Source organism: Ischnura elegans, chromosome 3 (assembly GCF_921293095.1).
Source record: "Ischnura elegans chromosome 3, ioIscEleg1.1, whole genome shotgun sequence".
NCBI lineage: Eukaryota > Metazoa > Arthropoda > Insecta > Odonata > Coenagrionidae > Ischnura > Ischnura elegans.
In genome coordinates, this window is record NC_060248.1 from 58,634,379 (window position 1) to 58,654,032 (window position 19,654).

Genomic DNA, 19,654 nt, shown 5'->3' on the forward strand with positions numbered 1-19,654 from the left:
ATCTTAAGATTTTGTAGTATACGTTCCGTTGAGAAACAACTACTGTCAAGTACCTCGATAGCCGAGGTTGTTAAATCTCTAGTTCGTGATCCTATAATATGTAGATCCTGGGTTCAAGACCATGAGAAGGCTAATTTTTTATGCCCCATAACTTTAGAAATCACTGTTGCAAGTCATCCCCATTCGTTTAATTTAGTTTATTAGCGATTTTTTTAATTTTTATGTTAATTTATGGATTTTTAGTTTTTATTTTATCCTACCCTTCCTGTACCCTTCATTGAGGCTGGCCAAACCCTTCCCGTACCCTCCAGGAAGGAGAGGGCGTACCCACCAATGTTCTAAAATACCCTTCGTGTACCCTTGCTGAAGGGTACAGGAAGGGTACACTTATCCTTCCTGTACCCTTCATCGAGGCTGGCCAAACCCTTCCCGTACCCTCGAGGAAGGAGAGGGCGTACCCACCAATGTTCTAAAATACCCTTCGTGTACCCTTGCTGAAGGGTACAGGAAGGGTACACCTATCCTTCCTGTACCCTCAATGGAGGGTAAACCTCTCCTTAATGGAGGAGTTTATTTTTATCAGGGTATCTACCCAGTAGGGCAGTGAGTTTTATCGTTTTGGCAGATATTAATGGGAATAATCTGATGAGGACAACCTCTACCAAGAGGACTGCGTCGGCAACGACGAATCTCTCCCCTATCCTGAGGCCAGAAGAAAACTGGACAAATTGCCATTCTTAGTCCAACCATCCCATTACATTAGAAAATTTCCCCCTAATTTAATTTCTAGTTTAGTTTTAGGGTTTTCGAAGGAATAAGGAGATTCTAAAAACTCCATTATTCGGAAGAATGTTCGGCAAAGGGGGAACTAGGAGGAAGAGAAAAGAATTTATTGAGACACAATTGCCCCAGGCCATGGAAGTTCAACGTGGCCTGGGGAATAATTCGGGAAAATTCGCAACAGGCGCGAAGCTAGGAATTAAGGCTATGGGGTTTCAGGAGCAATTAATATTGGGGGTATGGAATAAGGATGGTGGGGGTGCCCTCCCCCAGAAATTTGTTATGATAAATGGTTCAAAATCGTGAGTTTTACGGCTTTCTGAGGGATATTTTTTAATACTTACACTATTCTATGAGTAATATTTACCCAATTAAGTAAGGTGGATTGAATTTCAAAATTTCTCTGGGTTCTGGGGGCGTCACTGATTCGCAAAAGGCCCTATTTACACGTACTTGAACCGGTATAATACGTGAAATGATTCACAGGCGATGGTTAAGAATTAAATAATGACTTAAGCCTTTTTAAAGCACTTTTAGACCAGCATAAATAAATTGATGATTTCCTTAGGGCAAATGCCGGGCCAATACCACTCCCGTACCAGTGATTAATTCCCAGTAACGCTGAAGAGGCGCAATCTTACAATTAGAGCAGCTTCACGAGCTATTTTTTTGTTATTGTTGTTGTTATTTCAAATTTTATGTACCTGATTTCTCGTGAAACGAACATATTTTGAACTTGAACTAACCCCAACTTTTAGGACTACTTCCCCAACCCGTATTTTAATATTTTACGGTATTTAAAATTCCTAATAAATACGTCCCTCACTATGCACATAAATTGAATATTTATTGGGAATTACAGCGTTCCGTTCCAGCTAGAAGCTCATACTGTTCGTGCAATCTTATTAAGCTAATATATAATGGCAAATTGGTTAACCACTGACTGACTCATCAAAATTCACAGCCCAAACTGTGATAGGTGTGGGTATTTGGCTTATTGGACGCAAAAGTAAAAAAAAATTCATCGGGAGAAAAAATCTGAAAACTCGAAAAAGTCGATTAGTTTTCGAGATATATCGACTTGAATTAACATGGGAGCCTTAAGGGACTAAAACATTTTCGCTTTTATTTTGTACTTTGAAAATCTTGAGGAACATGATAATCAATGGACATAAAGTAGATTTTTTGGTCGATTTTTTGGTATAGTTGCCATAGCGACAAATTGATATTCAGTATTTTTTATTATTTTTTGAACGTTTTCTATGCTTTTCTTATGGAAAAAGTTTAGGAATTTTTTTGACCAACTTTCAATAATCGTACGACAAATTCCTTGACTTATTTGGTAGAGAATTTTTTGGTTGATTTTTTGGCTATCTTGGAATTTTCATATGTCGAAACAATTCCGAGGAATAAACGATTTCGATTTAACATTGTCGTGATGGGCGAATTTTCAAACTCGGATTTCAGCCTTGAGACATGTGCCATATGAAAATTTGGACTCTTCTGGAAAAACCGTTAGAGGGTACTTCGTACCCTCACGTTTGAGCTCACTTTCTCCGTATCCCTCTTCGTTAATTAATAATTAAATTCCGAAAAATGTCCAGCACGCGAAAAATCATTGTCGCCATTTTTTTGTGGAGCATGCAATCTTGAATATCTTAGCAACCGTTTAAGCTAGAGAAATGAAATATTCAGAGTAATAATATTAATAAAATGGTCAACTTTTGCAATGGTGATGATTCCGATCGATCGATTCATGTGCGAGTTATATCGATACCAATCTCCTTGGTTACGCTTTAAACGCTAATAACTTTTTTGTAAATCAAGTTTTGAATGCAAGAGTCATGCACAATACAACTGCTAATGTATTTCATCCGACAAAAGTTTAATCAAGCGAATCGAATGATTAGAGTCCAAGTTATGATCGATACAAGGTTGCATTCAATGGAGCCATTATTCAGACCTATTTACATAGTTACAGGAATAAAAATTATGGCAATATGTAAAGGAAGGAATGAGTTATGCGTACACATTAATTATTTAGATGAGTATTGTTTCCTTACGAAGATATGTCAATATGAATTTATATCTTTTTGTATTAGGTACCCGTAAGAAATACACGCATCGCCCTATATACGTCACCAATATAAGAACATAGGCAAAATTTTGAAAGCGGGGATAGTAGAGAAGAGAGGGATAAGGGTATGGCCATCGAATGGAGGGGTTATCAATAGGATGCGAATTTTTCAATATAGGTGGCAGTATAGTCGAATGTACGATTCGATTTTTATAGCAAATACGCAAATAGGCATAAAATGATAAGTGTATACGTTGGACCAATGAAATTTAGGGAATTGGTACATTATGGTATTCCTCACAATGCGCAATGGAAACATGTTTTGTATATAGTCTCATGCTCGATATATATCGAATCTACTTTTTCTTAAAATATATCAAATTGCTATAGCATATAGGATTTTACATCTAAGGACATAGTAGACTAGGAAATATATAGTAGATACCCTTAGACCAGAAATTAAACCAAAAACATTGCGAATTTTAAAGTACAGATGTCAGTATGATCGAAAAATCGATTCGATTATTATAGCAAATACGTTAATTGGCATAACTTCAATTCTGTTTCCGTTGGACCAATGAAATTTGGTGAATGGGTACATCTTTGTATTCCTCACAATGCCCAATGGAAATTTGTTTTGTATGTAGTTTCACGCTCGATATATATCGAATATAATTTTTATTAAAATATATCGAATTGCTATAACACATAGGATTTTACATCCAAGGACATAGTTGACCAGGAATTATATAGTAGATACCCATAGACTGTAAGTTAAACCAAAAGCAATGCGGATTTTAAAGTACAGATGTCAGTATGATCGAAGGATCGATTCGATTATTCTATCAAATACGTTAATTGGCATAACTTCAATAATGTTTCCGTTTGACCAATGAAATTTGGTGAATGGGTACATCTTTTTATTCCTCACAATGCCCAATGAAAATATGTTTTGCATGTAGTCTCACATTCGATATATATCGAATCTGCTTTTTCACAATTTATATCGAATAGCTATAACATATAGGATTTTACACCCACGGGCATTGTTGACCAGGAATTATATAGTAGATGACCATAGACTGGATATTAAAAAAATGTCATTGCGGATTTTACATTACAGATGTCAGTATAATCGAAAGATCGAATCGATTATTGTAGCAAATACGCAAATTGGCATAACTGGATTAGTATATACGTTGGACCAATGAAAATTGGTGAATGGGTACATCTTGGCATTCCTCACATTGCCCAATGTAAATATGTTTTGCATGTAGTCTCACATTCGATACATATCGAATCTGCTTTTTCACAAATTATATCGAATAGCTATAACATTTAGGATTTTACACCCACGGGCATTGTTGACCAGCAGTTATATAGAAGATGACCATAGCGTGGAAATAAAATCAATATCGTGGCGGATTTTACAGTACAGATGTCAGTATAATCGAAAGATCAATTCGATAGTTATAGCAAATGCTGAAATTAGCATATTTTGATTAGTATATACGTTGCACCAATGAAATTTTGTTAATGGTTACATCTTGGGATTCTTCACAATGCCCAATTGAAAAATTGTTTGTGTTTAGTCTCACGTTCGATATATATCGAATCTACTTTTTCTTAAAATATATCGAAATGCTATAACATATAGGATTTTACATCCAAGGACATAGTTGACCAGGAAATATAGAGAAGATTTCTATTAACTGGAATTAAAATCCACGGCATTGCGGATATTACAGTGCAGATTGCAGTTTTATCGAAAGATCGATTCGATAATTGTAGCAAATACGCGAAATGGCATAACATGATTAGTATTTACGTTGGACCAATGACACTTGGTGATTGGGTACATCTTGGTCTTCCTCACAATGCCCAATGGAAATATGCTTTGCGTGTTGTCTCACGATCTATATATATTGAATATGCTTTTTCTTAAAATATATCGAATCGTTATTACATACAGGATTTTCTATCCACGGACATAGTTGACCAGGAATTTTAGGGTTGATGATCGAAGACTGGAACAGGATTGCGAATTTTCAATACACGTGTCAGTATACTTGATAATTCGATACGATAATGATAGCAAATATGCCGAAGCTATTTTTTTCAAATTGGAATATCTTGAGAATAACTATTTTTTAGTACCAAAGAAATTTGGGGAATCGTTACAATTTAGTATTTTACACACTACATTATGGACATATGTTTTGCGAGTGGTATATCTTTATATATTTATCTAAGGAATCTGCGTTTCATTTTCAAGTTTCGCTTATCACAACGCTTTTGGACTTTAAGAGTTGAAAAATAACCACAAAATCATCACTGTCTTGAAATTTTAAAAACCTTATTCCAATTATGTCTCAGTGCTAAACTTACCCTATTCAAATAAAGAACTATCCGTCAAATGAAATCATAATGAAAATAACAAATAATTTTAAAATTAAACAATTAGGTTCCTTTCCCATTAAAAAAAAACGGCAGGGAAATTTGTGAATATTTGAAACACTTATGGACCCATTACTCGACAACACGTGACACAACAATGTTCCCACCTCCCTAATTACCCGCTTGAAGAATTCAAGCACCCAATCGACTCGTTAAGCTAATATAAGATGGCAAATTGGTTAACCACTGACTGACTCATCAAAATTCACAGCCCAAACTGTGGTAGGTGTGGATATTTGGCTTATTGGACGCAAAAGTGAAAAAAAATTCATCGGGAGGAAAAATCTTAAAACTTGAAAAAATCGATTAGTTTTCGAGATATATCGACTTGAATTAACATGGGAGCCTTATGGGACTAAAACATTTTCGCTTTTATTTTGTACTTTGAAAATCTTGAGGAACATGATAATCAATGGACATAAAGTAGATTTTTTGGTCGATTTTTTGGTACGGTTGTCATGGCGACCAATTGATATTTAGTATTTTTTATTATTTTTTGAACGTTTTCTATGCTTTTCTTATGGAAAAAGTTTAGGATTTTTTTTGACCAACTTGCAATAATCGTACGACAAATTCCTTGACTTATTTGGTGGAGGATTTTTTGGTTGATTTTTTGGCTATCTTGAAATTTTCATATGTCGAAACAATTCCGAGGAATAAACGATTTCGATTTTACATTGTCGTGAAGGGCGAATTTTCAAACTCGGATTTCAGCCTTGAGACATGTGCCATATGAAAATTTGGACTCTTCTGGAAAAACCGTTAGAGGGTACTTCGTACCCTCACGTTTAAGCTTACTTTCGCCGTAACCCTCTTGGTTAATTCATAATTAAATTCCGAAAAATGTCCTGCAAGCGAAAAATCATTGTCGCCATTTTTTTGTGGAGCATACAATCTTGAATATCTTAGCAACCATTTCAGCTAGATGAATGATTTTCAGGGTAATAGCATCATTAAAATAGTCAACATTTGCAATGATTGCCATTCCGCTCGATCGATTCACGTGCGAGTTATATCGATACCAATCTCCTTGGATACGCTTCAATCGCTAATAACTTTTTTGTTAATCAAGATTTGAACATGAAAGTCATACAAAATACAACTGATAATGTCACTCATCCGACAAAAGTTAAATCAAGCGGATCGATTGATAAGACTCGAAGTTATGATCGATACAAGGTTGTATTCGACTGAGCCTTTTTTTGGGCTTATTTACATAGTTACGGGGATAAAAATTTTAACAATATGTAAAGAAAAGAATGAATTATGCGCACACATAAATTATTTAGATGAGTTATGTTTCCTTATGAAGATACATCGATATGAATTTATACCTTTTTGTATTAGGCCTCCGTAAGAAATACACGCATCCCGTCTATCTACGTCACCAATATAAGAGCATAGGCTAAATTTTGAAAGCGGGGATAGTAGAGAAGGCAGGGATAACGCAGTGACCATAGAATGGAAGGGATATCAATAGGATTGCGGATGTTACTGTACAGATGTCACTATTGTCTAAAGTACGATTCGATAACTATAGCAAATACGCAAATTGGCATAACTTAATAAGTGTATACGTTAGACCAATGAAACTTGATGAACGGGTACATCTTGGTATTCCTAACAATGCTCAATGGTAATATGTTTTGTATAAAGTCTCACGTTCGATATATATCGAATCTACTTTTTCTTAAAATATATCGTATTGCTATAACATGTAAGATTTAACATCCAAGGACATAGTTAACCAGGGATTAAAAAGTAGATACCAATAGACTGGATTTTAAACCAATAGCATTGCGGTATTTGCGGTACAGATGTCAGTATGATCGAAAAATCGATTCAATTATTATAGCAAATACACAAATTGGTATAACTTGAAAAGTATACCCGTTGGACCAATGAAATTTGGCGAAGGTGCACATCTTGGTATTCCTCACAATGTCCAATAGAAATATGTTTTTTATGTAGTCTAACGTGCGATATATATCGAATATGCTTTCTCTACAAATATATCGAACTGCTATAACAAATAGGATTTTACATCTAGGGGCATAGTTGACCAGGTATTATATAGAAGATTCCCATAGACTTTAAGTTAAACCAATAGCATTTCGGATTTTACAGTACAGATGTCAGTATGATCGAAAAATCGATTCGATTATTATAGCAAATATACAAATTGGTATAACATGAAAAGTATACCCGTTGGACCAATGAAATTTGGCGAAGGTGCACATCTTGGTATTCCTCACAATGTCCAATAGAAATATGTTTTGTATGTAGTCTAACGTGCGATATATATCGAATATGCTTTCTCTTCAAATATATCGAACTGCTATAACAAATTGCATTTTACATCTAAGGGCATAGTTGACCAGGTATTATATAGTAGATACCCATAGACTTTAAGTTAAACCAATAGCATTTCGGATTTTACAGTATAGTTGTCAGTATGATCGAAAAATCGATTCGATTATTATAGCAAATACGTAAATTGGCATAACTTCAAGACTATATCCGCTTGACCAATGAAATTTGGTGAATGGGTACATCTTGGTATTTCTCACAATGCCCAATGGAAATATGTTTTGTATGTAGTCTCACGTTCGATATATATCGAATCTACTTTTTCCTAAAAGATATCGAATTGCTATAACATATAGTATTTTACATCCAAGGACATAGTTGACCAGGAATCATATAGAAAATACCCGCAGACTGGAAGTTAAACCAATAGCATTGCGGATTTTAAAGTACAGATGTCAGTATAATCGAAAGATCGATACGATAATTATAGCAAATACGCAAATTGGCATAACTTGATTGCTATATAAGTTGGACCAAAGAAATTTTGGGAATTGGTCTATCATGGTATATCTCACAATGACAAATAGAAATATGTTTTGTATATGGTCTCACATGCGATATATATCGAATCTTCATTTTCCAATTATATCGATTTGCCTTAACATTTAGGATTTTACATCCACAGGCATTGTTGACCAGGAATTATAGAGTAGATGACTATTGACTGGAATTAAAATATACAGCATTGCGGATTTTACAGTGCAGATGGCAGTTAAATCGAAAGATCGAATCGATTATTATAGCAAATATGCAAATTGGCATAACTTGAATAATATATGCGTTGGACCATTGAAATTTGGTGAATAGGTACGCATTGGTACTCCTCACTATGCCCAATGGGAAGATTTTTTGTATGTAGTCTCTCATTCGATATATATCGAATATACTTTTTCTTAAAATATATGGAATTGTTATAACACATCGGAATTTACATCAATGGGCAAAGTTGACAAGGAATTATATGGTAAATGGCCATGGACCGGAATTAAAATCAAAAGCTTTGCGAATTTTACATTACAGATGCAGTGTAATCGAATGATCGAATCGATTATTATAGAAAATACGCAAATTGGCATAACTTGATTCGTATATCCTTTGGACCAATGAAATTTGGTGAATATGTACAGCCTGGTATTCTTCACAAAGCCCAAGGGAAATATGTTTTGCATGTAGTGTCTCATTAGATATATATCGATTCAGCGTTTTCTGAAAATATATCGAATTGCTATAACATGCAGGATTTTGCATCCGCGGTCGTATTTGACCATGAAATATAGGGTAGATGACCTAACGGGAAGATAAATCAATAGGATTGCGAATTTATATTTTCGCATGTGAGTATACTTGACAATTCGTTATGATTATGGTAGCAAATTACTTATTTCCGTATCTTTATTACAATTGATGTTAGACTGAAGAAATTTTATGAATATGTTTATTAAAGCATTGTTCATGCTGCACCTATGAAATATATTCGCTTTTAATTCTCCCATTCGACACATATCGAATCTACGTTTTTGTAAAATATATCGAACTGCTATCAACGGGGACAGTTGAACATTCTTCAATTCTTTCTCCAATTCAAGTTTCATAACCGTATTAATATATTTATTGTAATCATTGCGTTTTGTTGTTATAAACCTTCCTTAGATATAAAAAAATGACAGCATTGAGAGACATACATCGTCAGAGAAATCGGAACATTACTTCATTATTCGAGACATATTTATTCGGATAATCATTTCATTAGTCTCTGTTCGTTTATTTTCTAATACTTATGTATTTAATTTCATTAAGTCTGCTGTATTCAAACGTTAAAAATCAAAAATGGAGGTGATACAATCCTAGGGTAAGGGATAAAATAAGAAAAATTGGCTACATTTCATAAGTTCATCTATCGAACACTTTATATTTTTCTACATTGCGTAAATCATTCATATCAAAACGGTTCCCCGAAGCATTGATCACCGTGGTTACTAAGAAGGACTTAAGTATTGTTGACATTGAATGAGCGTATTGCCCGCCTATTTTACTCATTTAAACGATATTTGGGGTGTTTCTTTCGCTTTTTGAACCACTTATGGGCACATGACTCGGAAACACGTGACACAACTATGTTCCCACCCCCCTAATTACCCGCTTGATGAATTCAAGCGCCCAATATACTCGTATTTAAATATAGACACCCCCTTTGAAGCTATCAGCACGTAATTCTCAGAGATATCACCGACGGTGTAATGCCAATGACCTGTCATTACAAGTCAAGTGTATATATCTCGTGCATGAAAAGGAAAAAGGTATTGATAAATTTTATCCCGCAATGCCAAAAAAAGCAATCAGCCATGGAAATGGCACAAGTCAAGTACAGGTGCTCGGGGGTAACTGGGGCATTATTTTCAATGTGATAGTACTCTATCATTTTCAAATATTTTTTTTGGACAGATAACACCAATGGATGGTTAGAAAAAAGCACATAATGATTTACCAACAATCGGAATAGCACGTTATGTGACTTGAATGTAATTTCTACCAGCTAACAATATTTTATATTGATATTATGTTCACGTCTAAGTTGGCCCCATTTACCCCACGGCTTAGGGGTAACCAAATCACCCCAAGGCTAATCCCATCTGGGAACTGCCACAACTATTTTGGGCAACTGCATCTATCTTAGTACTTCCTAATCATCAGAAAAAATATTGGTTTATGCAACTTTTCAATGAATATGCATATTAAGGCTATTGTATAAGGAAAGTATAAGAGAACCCACGGATTTTCCTTTCAAAACACCTTATAGGGGAAGCAACTAATCATTAACAGATACAAAAAGCAATTTTACTGTATTTTCTCTTCTAGAGGTGCTTGTTTTGCGTTGAATATTCTGATTAATAGCGCCCATAGGTTTTGGAGGTTTTAAATTATCTTTTTTATTTCAAATTTATTTTCTACTTGTTAGCAGTGAATCATTTAATCGATAAACCAGAGATGGCAGAGACATTTCTGGAAATAAAAATGTATCACTATCGCCATCTATTGAGAAAATTCAAAACTATACTTCCATACAGAAATTTAGTCAATCAATTAGTGCAAAATAGAACAAAATTTCAAATGGATGATTATTGGATATTGTATTGTCATCAGAAACAAGTGAGCGTGAACATTTTCAAGCAGATCCGATAATGAGAAGTGGGTTAAAATAAATTACAAGATTCCATCGATGAAACCAAGGGGACTGCATAAGGAGGCCCAATTCCATACCATTGAAGGCTGATTTCTGTTGCCACTTCAGTCGCATTTTAATTGGCTGTCAATAACGTCCGCGACGCGGTGATGAGTGTCATTCGATCCACATTTTTTCCAAATGTTGTGGTATTGTGTTTGTAATAGGGTAGTTTCCTTCATCAAAGAAAACGAAAGGCATTGATTGCGATTCGTTACCCATAATTAGTGTATTCATAATATACAAATTATTTGGTTTTAGAATTCCCAGTTTAGACGAATGGCATTGGTCAATTTTAACCTCATTTGAAAAAGGCAAGATTGGCGCCCATGCGATGCCACTCCACGTGACATCACAGGGACAGGGAGTAGATAGGATTTTTACATCGTCTGAGATTACCAATGCATGCATGAGGAGCAGAGTCTCTTAATAATCACTTATTAAAACTGCCTATGGTCGGAAAGTTTCCTTCGCTTGATAAGGTATTAATAATCCTTATTTAAGCCAAGCGCTACCTGCTAGCGGGGTACTCTGCTACCTGCTAGCATCCTGCGTCGTATCAGCGCTCAAAGCCTCGCCCCAAGGTCACCTCACTTGGCGACAGCGGGAACCAGAACGACGTCACACGGGGTTTTCCCAGCATTCATACTTAGCCGTCGCATTTTCGCGCGCTTCAAAATTTTCACTTTTCATTTAATAGCGAAAAATAGATATCGTAATTTAAAAATCTAAAAGCGTGAAATACGTACTTCAGGAGTAATAATCTTTCGACTTTAGGCAATGAAAAAATAATAGAAAACCACCCTATTGCGAGGAATAGCATTGAAGAGTATTTGATAAATCACATCATCATGTTTATAAATTTTGGTTAATGCCCCTAATACTACCCAATTTCCCCGTGTTACTCGGATCAATTTGCCCGTCAGCGACGCGAGCGGCGACTTTTGGAAATCCATTAACGCGCAGTGGTTGACAACTCACTTAGAGGCCGTCTTGACGATCCTCTATATTCGTGGATGCAACAACCGAAGTAAGCTGAGAAAAATCGTCTTAAAATACAATGCCATCATGTGTCTTTCGATTGACCTTTAACCTCAAACTTCTGACTTTTTTTCTTATACTTTAGCTCTGGATCCGGCGCTGCCTATGATCGAACTGCTGAAGCCGGGCGCCGAGCGAATTGACAAGGCGGACGCCGAATTCCTCGACGTGTGGCACACGTCCAGGTGGGGAATCCAGGAGGCCATCGGACACGTGGACTTCTATCCCAACGGCGGAGTCATCGTCCAGCCAGGTTGCGAGGACGAACTGCTTCAAGGTGAACATTTTTTTTGAGTGAAAAACATCTCCGTTTCGCGTCATTTATCGCATGCATGGCGTAAAATCAGGCGGCGTGTTGCGGGTTGCCTACCCCACAAAACTGCTTTCGGGGACACGATAAAAATGTCATTTTCTCGATAATTAAAAGCAATAGAGCTTACGTTTTTAGTCTAAAAGATCAAGGAAATACCAATGCTATACTCTATTGGAAAAAAATGAGTGCTTGCTAAAACCAAATTTAAATTATTTACATTTTTAACGTTTTTCGCTAAAAAATCGAAATTTCAAGAGAAAATGGCGAACAGAAGATATTAACAGATTTTGAAAAAAAATCATATCTGTAATACCCACCCGAGTACGAAACTTTTATCGAGTATTACGATTCGCTCCTAAAAAAAGTGGTAAAAACCACAAGAGAGAATACTCCGCTCAACAGCAGTCATATAGCAAAAATTTAAGGCGGTGGGGAAAACCAAGGCCGTAATCAGAAAAAAAAACCTTTTCGGATAGTTCAATTAAGGAGTTGGTATATTTAATTATTTCAAACAAGGGAGTGCACCAGTAAATTCAGGACGTTACGCAAATCCACATACCTCGCACAATTTGAATAATATAAGTTCTTGAAACTGACACATCCCTCTATAATAGTACAATGGTATGCACTCGCTCACTTCCGGAGGAGATTTTTTTGGATTCCCATGGGATGCCACTGAATTTAACCTGGAAGGTATTTCGGCGACTGACACGAAAAGATCCAGAAGAAAGCCGATCGGAAATAAACGAAGATTCACAAGACATTTCCTCCTCGCGCGAACCAATTTCCACTTGAAGGTGATATTTACTTCTGTGGAAGTTCCACCGATTAGGAACATGATGTAACACCGTGCCTTGAAACATGTAAAAGAATGTGACGTCTCTTATGAAGTTAATGTGCATTTTTTATTTTACGAGAAATTGTCATCATTAAGGAAAAAGTATTCGTAAACTTCAGATTGGGAACAGAGAATATTAAAAATTGCTAACGTGTCTGGTTGCTGAGCGGTTGCTCACGAATGATCTTGGGGTTGCATAGAGACTTTATAGTGCTCCATGACAACACTGGAATGGTCCTCCTCACCTTCATATCGTTCTCTATACCTATAAGCTTCATACAGTCCTCTACTCCAGTTTCGCCAATATTCGTTTTGCGCAATCAAAGCACAATAAATAACGCTAAAGAGCTGTAATAAAGGTGTCCTGGAGAAAAGGTGAATGGACTTCTTACTAGTTATTGTGAGTTATAATGTACCACGCATGATATAATAAAAAAAGGTGCTGTGTTGCACTCATCATCATCGTCATTAGTCAACAATCCTAAGATTGGTTTGACGCAACTCTCCATTCCTCTCTCCTACCCGCTAACCTTTTCATAGCGACGTATTTCTTCTCTTTTACATAAAACCTGTCCTATGTAACTCATTCTAGGCCGTCCTTTGCCCTTCTTTCCTTCCACCTGTCCTTCTACGATTGTCTTCATCAGGCCATCATGCCTCAGAATGTAGCCAATTAAGTTATCCCGTCTTCTGCACTAGGTTTTTAGTAGGCTTCTCCCTTCTCCCATTCTTCTTAGAACTTCCTCGTTACTTACGCGGTCGATCCACTTTATATTCATGATTCTTCGGTAGCACCACATTTCGAATGCTTCCACTCTTGACTTCTCCGCTGCTGTCAACGTCCAAGCCTCGCTTCCATAAAGACACATGCTCCACAGGTAGCATCTGATGAATTGTTTCCTTACTTCTATGCTAATATTCTCAGCTGCAAGAAGATTCTTCTTTTTGTAGAAAGCCCTCTTCGCCTGCGCTATTCTCCTAACTATTTCCTTCTTGCTTCGTCCATCGTTGGTAATTCGGCTTCCCAGAAAAGGAAACTCTTTCTCCTCTTCAAGCTTATGCTTTCCTAGATTAATGTTTGTCTTAGCCTCCTGTCTTTTGCAGCATACTAATATCTTAGTCTTCTTTTTGTTGATTTTCAGCTGATATGGGTTGCACTACCTGTTTTTCATTTTTGATCATGTCTATGCATTTATGGCACACATTAATTTCGTCTTCAGTCAGTCGGTTGGATTCATATGTATTATCGTCATATTACGGCCTATCGTGGTTAATAACCGATGTAACCTCAGTTCTCATGAGTAGTGAAGTATTCCCACACAATTCTATTTATTAAGTAGCAAGCAGGGACCTGGGGAGGGGAGAGAAATTTTCCTATAAGATTACGTTGTCTCGCCATTTCTTTATTAGCATATCTAGCGTAAATTTTCCACACTCCTTTATGGTAACTGAGCTTTCACAATTCCTTGCATGCTATCATTAAATTCACTCCCATGTCATTATAATATTGCTCATTCTTAGGCTTTACATAATCTTTCTCACATGAATAATGTGCTAAATCTATTAAACGACTGGAGAGAGAATGCTTTGTGGCATGAAACAGCCTATTCCTTCAAAAGGTATTCATCACGGCAGAATATATTCTGAATCGCCTTCGTGATGTTTTATGTTTTCCGATTGATGATTTTTAAATACCCATTCGTTTATTGTATGATTAGTTTTTCCAATGTATTCAGGTGACAAATATAAACCTACAAAAACTTCATAGCTTGATGACATGGCAGGGGAGAACCAAATTTTAAACCCTTATGTAGTCGTTTTTGTGGAAATTACTTTTAATTGGAAAAAATATTTCCAGTGACAAAAAAGTTTTTAAAAATATAAATGAGATAATAACGCCTCTTGAATACCTAATCCTATTCTAATGATGCAAAAGAGAGGAATTAAAGTAGAGAAAAAATAATCATGGAATACTGCTTGTCATTATTCTCTGATTTTTAATAGAACGACGAGTTTCAACACAAGCGCGTCAATCACTGTCATACTAATTGTAAGTGGAATTTTTTTCTGATTTCCACGATCGTGAATAGTTACCTAACTAAGCTGCATCTTAATATTCATGGATACATTGACCTTAGGTCGACTTTCGTTGATACACTGACACCGCTAATTATAATTTTTTTCTGATTTGCAGTTGGCTGCAGCCATTGGCAGGCATGGAGATTTTTTGCTGCGTCAGTGATTTATCCAGACTCTTTTGAAGCCGTCCCTTGCGGCAATTGGGCGAGATTCCAGAAGGGGTACTGCAACAAGTACATCTCATATTTGAGGGAAAAGGGTGAAGTGCACATGGGAACCAACGTGAGGAGAAGGTGAGGCGTATGATAAAAAACAACTGACCAGAAAAACCTAAATCTTTCACAAAAATTCCCACATTCTAGTGAGAAAAAAAAACACTTATAAATTAACATAAACTATTACAAACACCCTAATCAGAGTATCAGACGTATTTCTGCCTACAGACCACGGCGAAATGCATCCAAGGAACAGTACACTTTATAGTCTTCATAAAAGAAATATTATCCAAAATAGTTTTAACGCGATGAATTAGGCAATCAATGCTTAACAAATTCTAATTATATTTCAAAGCTTGGAATATATTAGCTCATTCTTACATGATACGGAGAAAGGATTACCCACCTTTGTGTACGGGAATTTTTTTGCAAAGTTTCAATAACGATGAGAGCAGGGTTTCACTGAGCGTGACATCATTACTAGCTACTTAAGTATGAACACTTCTTAACTTATACACGACCTTAACTTATACTTAACTTCTTAACATATACACGACCTGGGGTCCGCAAAATACAGACTAAGGAGTATTTGAAATACAAAATGCCGTCCAATCCCTTTAAAATACAAAATACATTTGTTTGGAAACTAAGAGATCTTAAAAATATATAACGTGCTTTGCCACGTTATGGGGAGTAACAAAAATGAAGAAAATGATTCTAACGAGAACGAAGTAATCTCTTAAGCATAATGCCACAGAAGTATCATCAGAGAGCTACCTCAATAGTGTTTTACGAAAGTATTTTTTATTTTCGAAGAGGAGAAAAAACAAAAAACCCGTTTAAAACCCGTATACGTTTCCGCACCGTAAAGCGCTACACTCCAGATAAGGCACTTTACTAGCCTTTTCTTTAAGCTCTTACATAACGATCCTCTAATGAACTCCTTCTTGTTCATGAACGCTTCCATTGCTAACGAAATTCTCTTCTTGATGTCCTTACTGCTGCATCCGTTTTTCCATAATGTGCTGGCCAAATAAAACGATGAGAGATGAAATATATAAATTGCGATTAAATAACAAATTACAATTCGTTAACAAAAATCTACTTCCGATTACACAAATTTGACACCACTGGCATAGGTCTTAGTCCTCAGAATGCATTGCATTCTCACAATAGCACGCCAATCTATCCGCTCTTTGCACATGGGAACTTCTTCTTATGGGAATTTCTCCATATTAGCCTATATCTAAGAGTTATTGCAAATTCTTGAAGTTGCCAATACTATACGTTTTATCGGAAACGATAGTTGGAGAATCAACATTAACAAAATTCCTAAAGCAGCAGAATATGATGGATGTTAGCAAAGAAATAGAAAGTGAGGATGGTTTCTCAAAGTAAAAGGTACACCTTGGTATCATTAAATATGTTATAAAATTTACACCATTCAGAAAGATATTTTTGGGAAAAAATTGAGTCACTAAAATTAGAATTAGACTCTTGTCAACAACTACAAGGAGTAGTGAAAGAGGGAGACAACTATTTGATTTTATAATTGGAAAATTCATCATAATATCTCCTAACTGACAAAATTTAAAGATAAATTTTAACGTCTACAAATACCAGCGAAACATTGTTCTACTTTGAAAATAGACAATACTAATGGTGAAATTCGGAAGTAACAAATGGGACCTTTCAATGCATGTTTTCTCTACTCTCATGTCTTCTCATATGATAAGGAGGCATTTAAACTACGAAGCTAGTTACAAAAAGTAATGGTTAGTTTAGGAACAGTGAGTCTTCAAATACTCGTAACTATTACTGTGATAATTACCGTCTAGTTTACCGCCGTTCATGCCAGGGAAAATCATCAGTGGAATTTTCAAGTACTGCCAATATCTCCATTTTTAATGCATTACACTCTAGGCCAGTTTAATAAAATTTACTTACCATTTAAGGGGCATGAACATCCAAGTGGGCGAATTCTTCCAATTAATGCTACTTGTACAAGTGACCCTTTTTCCCCTAACTGTTTTACTTAAGTGTAGCTTTCAGCCATTCTCAAGTACTGGTAATGGCTGTAAGAGCAGGGCCGATTCTAGCCATTTTTCAAGTCTATGCAAACAAAAGTCCGCTTCCCGCCCCTCAAAAATAATCTGAGAGGTAGTAGAGTTCTTCTTTGGATACATTTAAAAATAAATTCGAATACTTGAGGAATAAGGGTCGAGACTTAAATATCAGCGTGAACTTATAACATGCTTGCTCTTATATATTGAATGTGACATTTTTAGAGCTTATAAACCAGGCTAATATTAGGCCCTATTTTTAGGCGCCCTACGCGGCCCCGTAATTCGTATACCGCTTAAACCGGCCCTGGAAACAAGTTATGGCTAACGCTAACCAGAGATTATAAAATCGGCTTGAGGCGAACGCCTGGAGTACCTACGGAGTACGAGGTGGACCGCGATAAGGAAAAGGAATAAAATACCTGATCCTGATGGAAGACCTGGGATGCCTTCTTATAGCTATTTCTCAGAGAAAAAAAATTATTCACGCTTTTCATTAAATTAATTCATTCGTACACCTGACTGATTTTTTTAATGTTTCATTTTCCAGTGCAAGAGGAAAGTTCTTCCTACGGACCACCCCAGTTTTCCCATATTCCATGACATTGGTGGAGGAAGCTCCAGTGGATATTCCAGGAAATAAATCATTGACGTAAATGCAACCTCCAATCAGACTTTAACTGAAAAGCCAATCGATTATGCCAGGGAAGAATGTGCAGGGAAGAATACTAGTGCATTGTGAAACCTAAAACGGTATTTTAGCTATAATAAATGTCACCAGGGAACTTTATCTCAGGCATGCTAGCTGTATAGTGGAAACGAAGACCTGCTACCATAATATATACCAAAGTGACGCAAGACCGGAAACAGAAAGCATGTTTTGTAACAGGTTTTTGTAATCTGAATAACTCTTGTCCGATAAGCCAACTGTCAGAGCATACACCAAACCATGATACCTCCTCCCTAATTACCCACCGAAAAATTAATCCTTGCAAATTTTGCATAATATTTTTCAATTACTGGGAATTTTCCTGACAAAAGAAATTCCTTACATTATTGCGGCGGTAAACGCTAAAATTCAATGTGTATCTATTCTACGCAAGGATTAAGCGATTCACTTAGTCCGCGAATCAACTCGGACAACGCTGTGAAGCAACAGAAAAAATACAAAATAGACTTTTATTGGTGACGAGTGGTGATAGATGAGCTCATGCCTTTGTAATAAAATAAGGACATAATAATTACAGTAGGAATTGATTTAAGGCATGTTAGCCCCGAATCTAAATGTGACAGGCAACTGTATTTTTAAAGTAGCTTACTGAAGTGTTTTTTTTTTCAAATGGCACTAGCAAGCGAATCATGTAAGTGAGCCTATAATAATGCAACAAATTTCTCCATAACAACGCTCATCTCACAGCAAAGACGAAGGAAATACCAAAGGTTCCATAAAGTGTTTAATTGTTGGTCATATGAAAGTTATTATTATTCATAGTGTCGACAAAGGTCACGTGAGATGAGAATCACAAATCACAAGTATTATTTGGGAGGTAGCAACATATATTACTATGTTATCTAGTCCTATTCTCTCCGTGTAATAAAGATATTTTTTTCATTTTTGTGTTTATTAATTTTTAGGGGGTCATCCTTTATGAAAATATCACGGTGAAAATTCCGTGCACCATTTATTATTATCATATGATAATGTCTCCTCATTCGTTTCAAAATAAGTTCACAATTACTTCTTATGATATTTCCATTAGTTTCGCTCCAAATTAAAAAAAACATGATCTCTAATTGAAATAAATTTCATAAATACTAATAGAGACATTTGAATGCATTGTTTTCTTTCTCCAAACAAAAGGTAATTCGCAAACATTCGTTTAGTTAATTCATCAATTATGAGTTAAATTCATGAATTAATTAGATACTTTTACCTCGTTCATGCAAAATGAAGTTGTTCAATTTGGCATTAACGGTGAGTGATATGAGAAAAAAATCACTTTTAAAAAGCATACAACATCACCCGAACGAAAACATAGTTCAGCAGATACATTACAAAAATTCAGTGGAAATCAAAATATAATTGACGGTGAAGTAGCTGAACTATTTAACTCTTTCAACAAAACAAATTTAAAGTTTCAAAGCAACATAAAACTCAGTTACATATCGATGGCTAAGTTCTAACAACACGTATCTCAAAA

The 19,654-nt window shown here is 35.9% G+C and overlaps 1 protein-coding gene across 1 annotated transcript in view; it reads left to right on the plus strand.

The window, feature by feature from the left end:
* Positions 1-19,280, plus strand: part of LOC124155860 (pancreatic lipase-related protein 2-like) — a 51,515-nt gene extending 32,235 nt beyond the window's left edge. Inside the window, exons 5-7 of the mRNA XM_046530013.1 lie at positions 12,031-12,222; positions 15,291-15,468; positions 18,004-19,280. Coding sequence (XP_046385969.1) covers positions 12,031-12,222; positions 15,291-15,468; positions 18,004-18,109 — 476 coding nt within the window. The 3' untranslated portion in view covers positions 18,110-19,280. The remainder of the gene's footprint in view (positions 1-12,030; positions 12,223-15,290; positions 15,469-18,003) is intronic.
* The last annotated feature ends 374 nt before the right edge of the window (positions 19,281-19,654 follow it).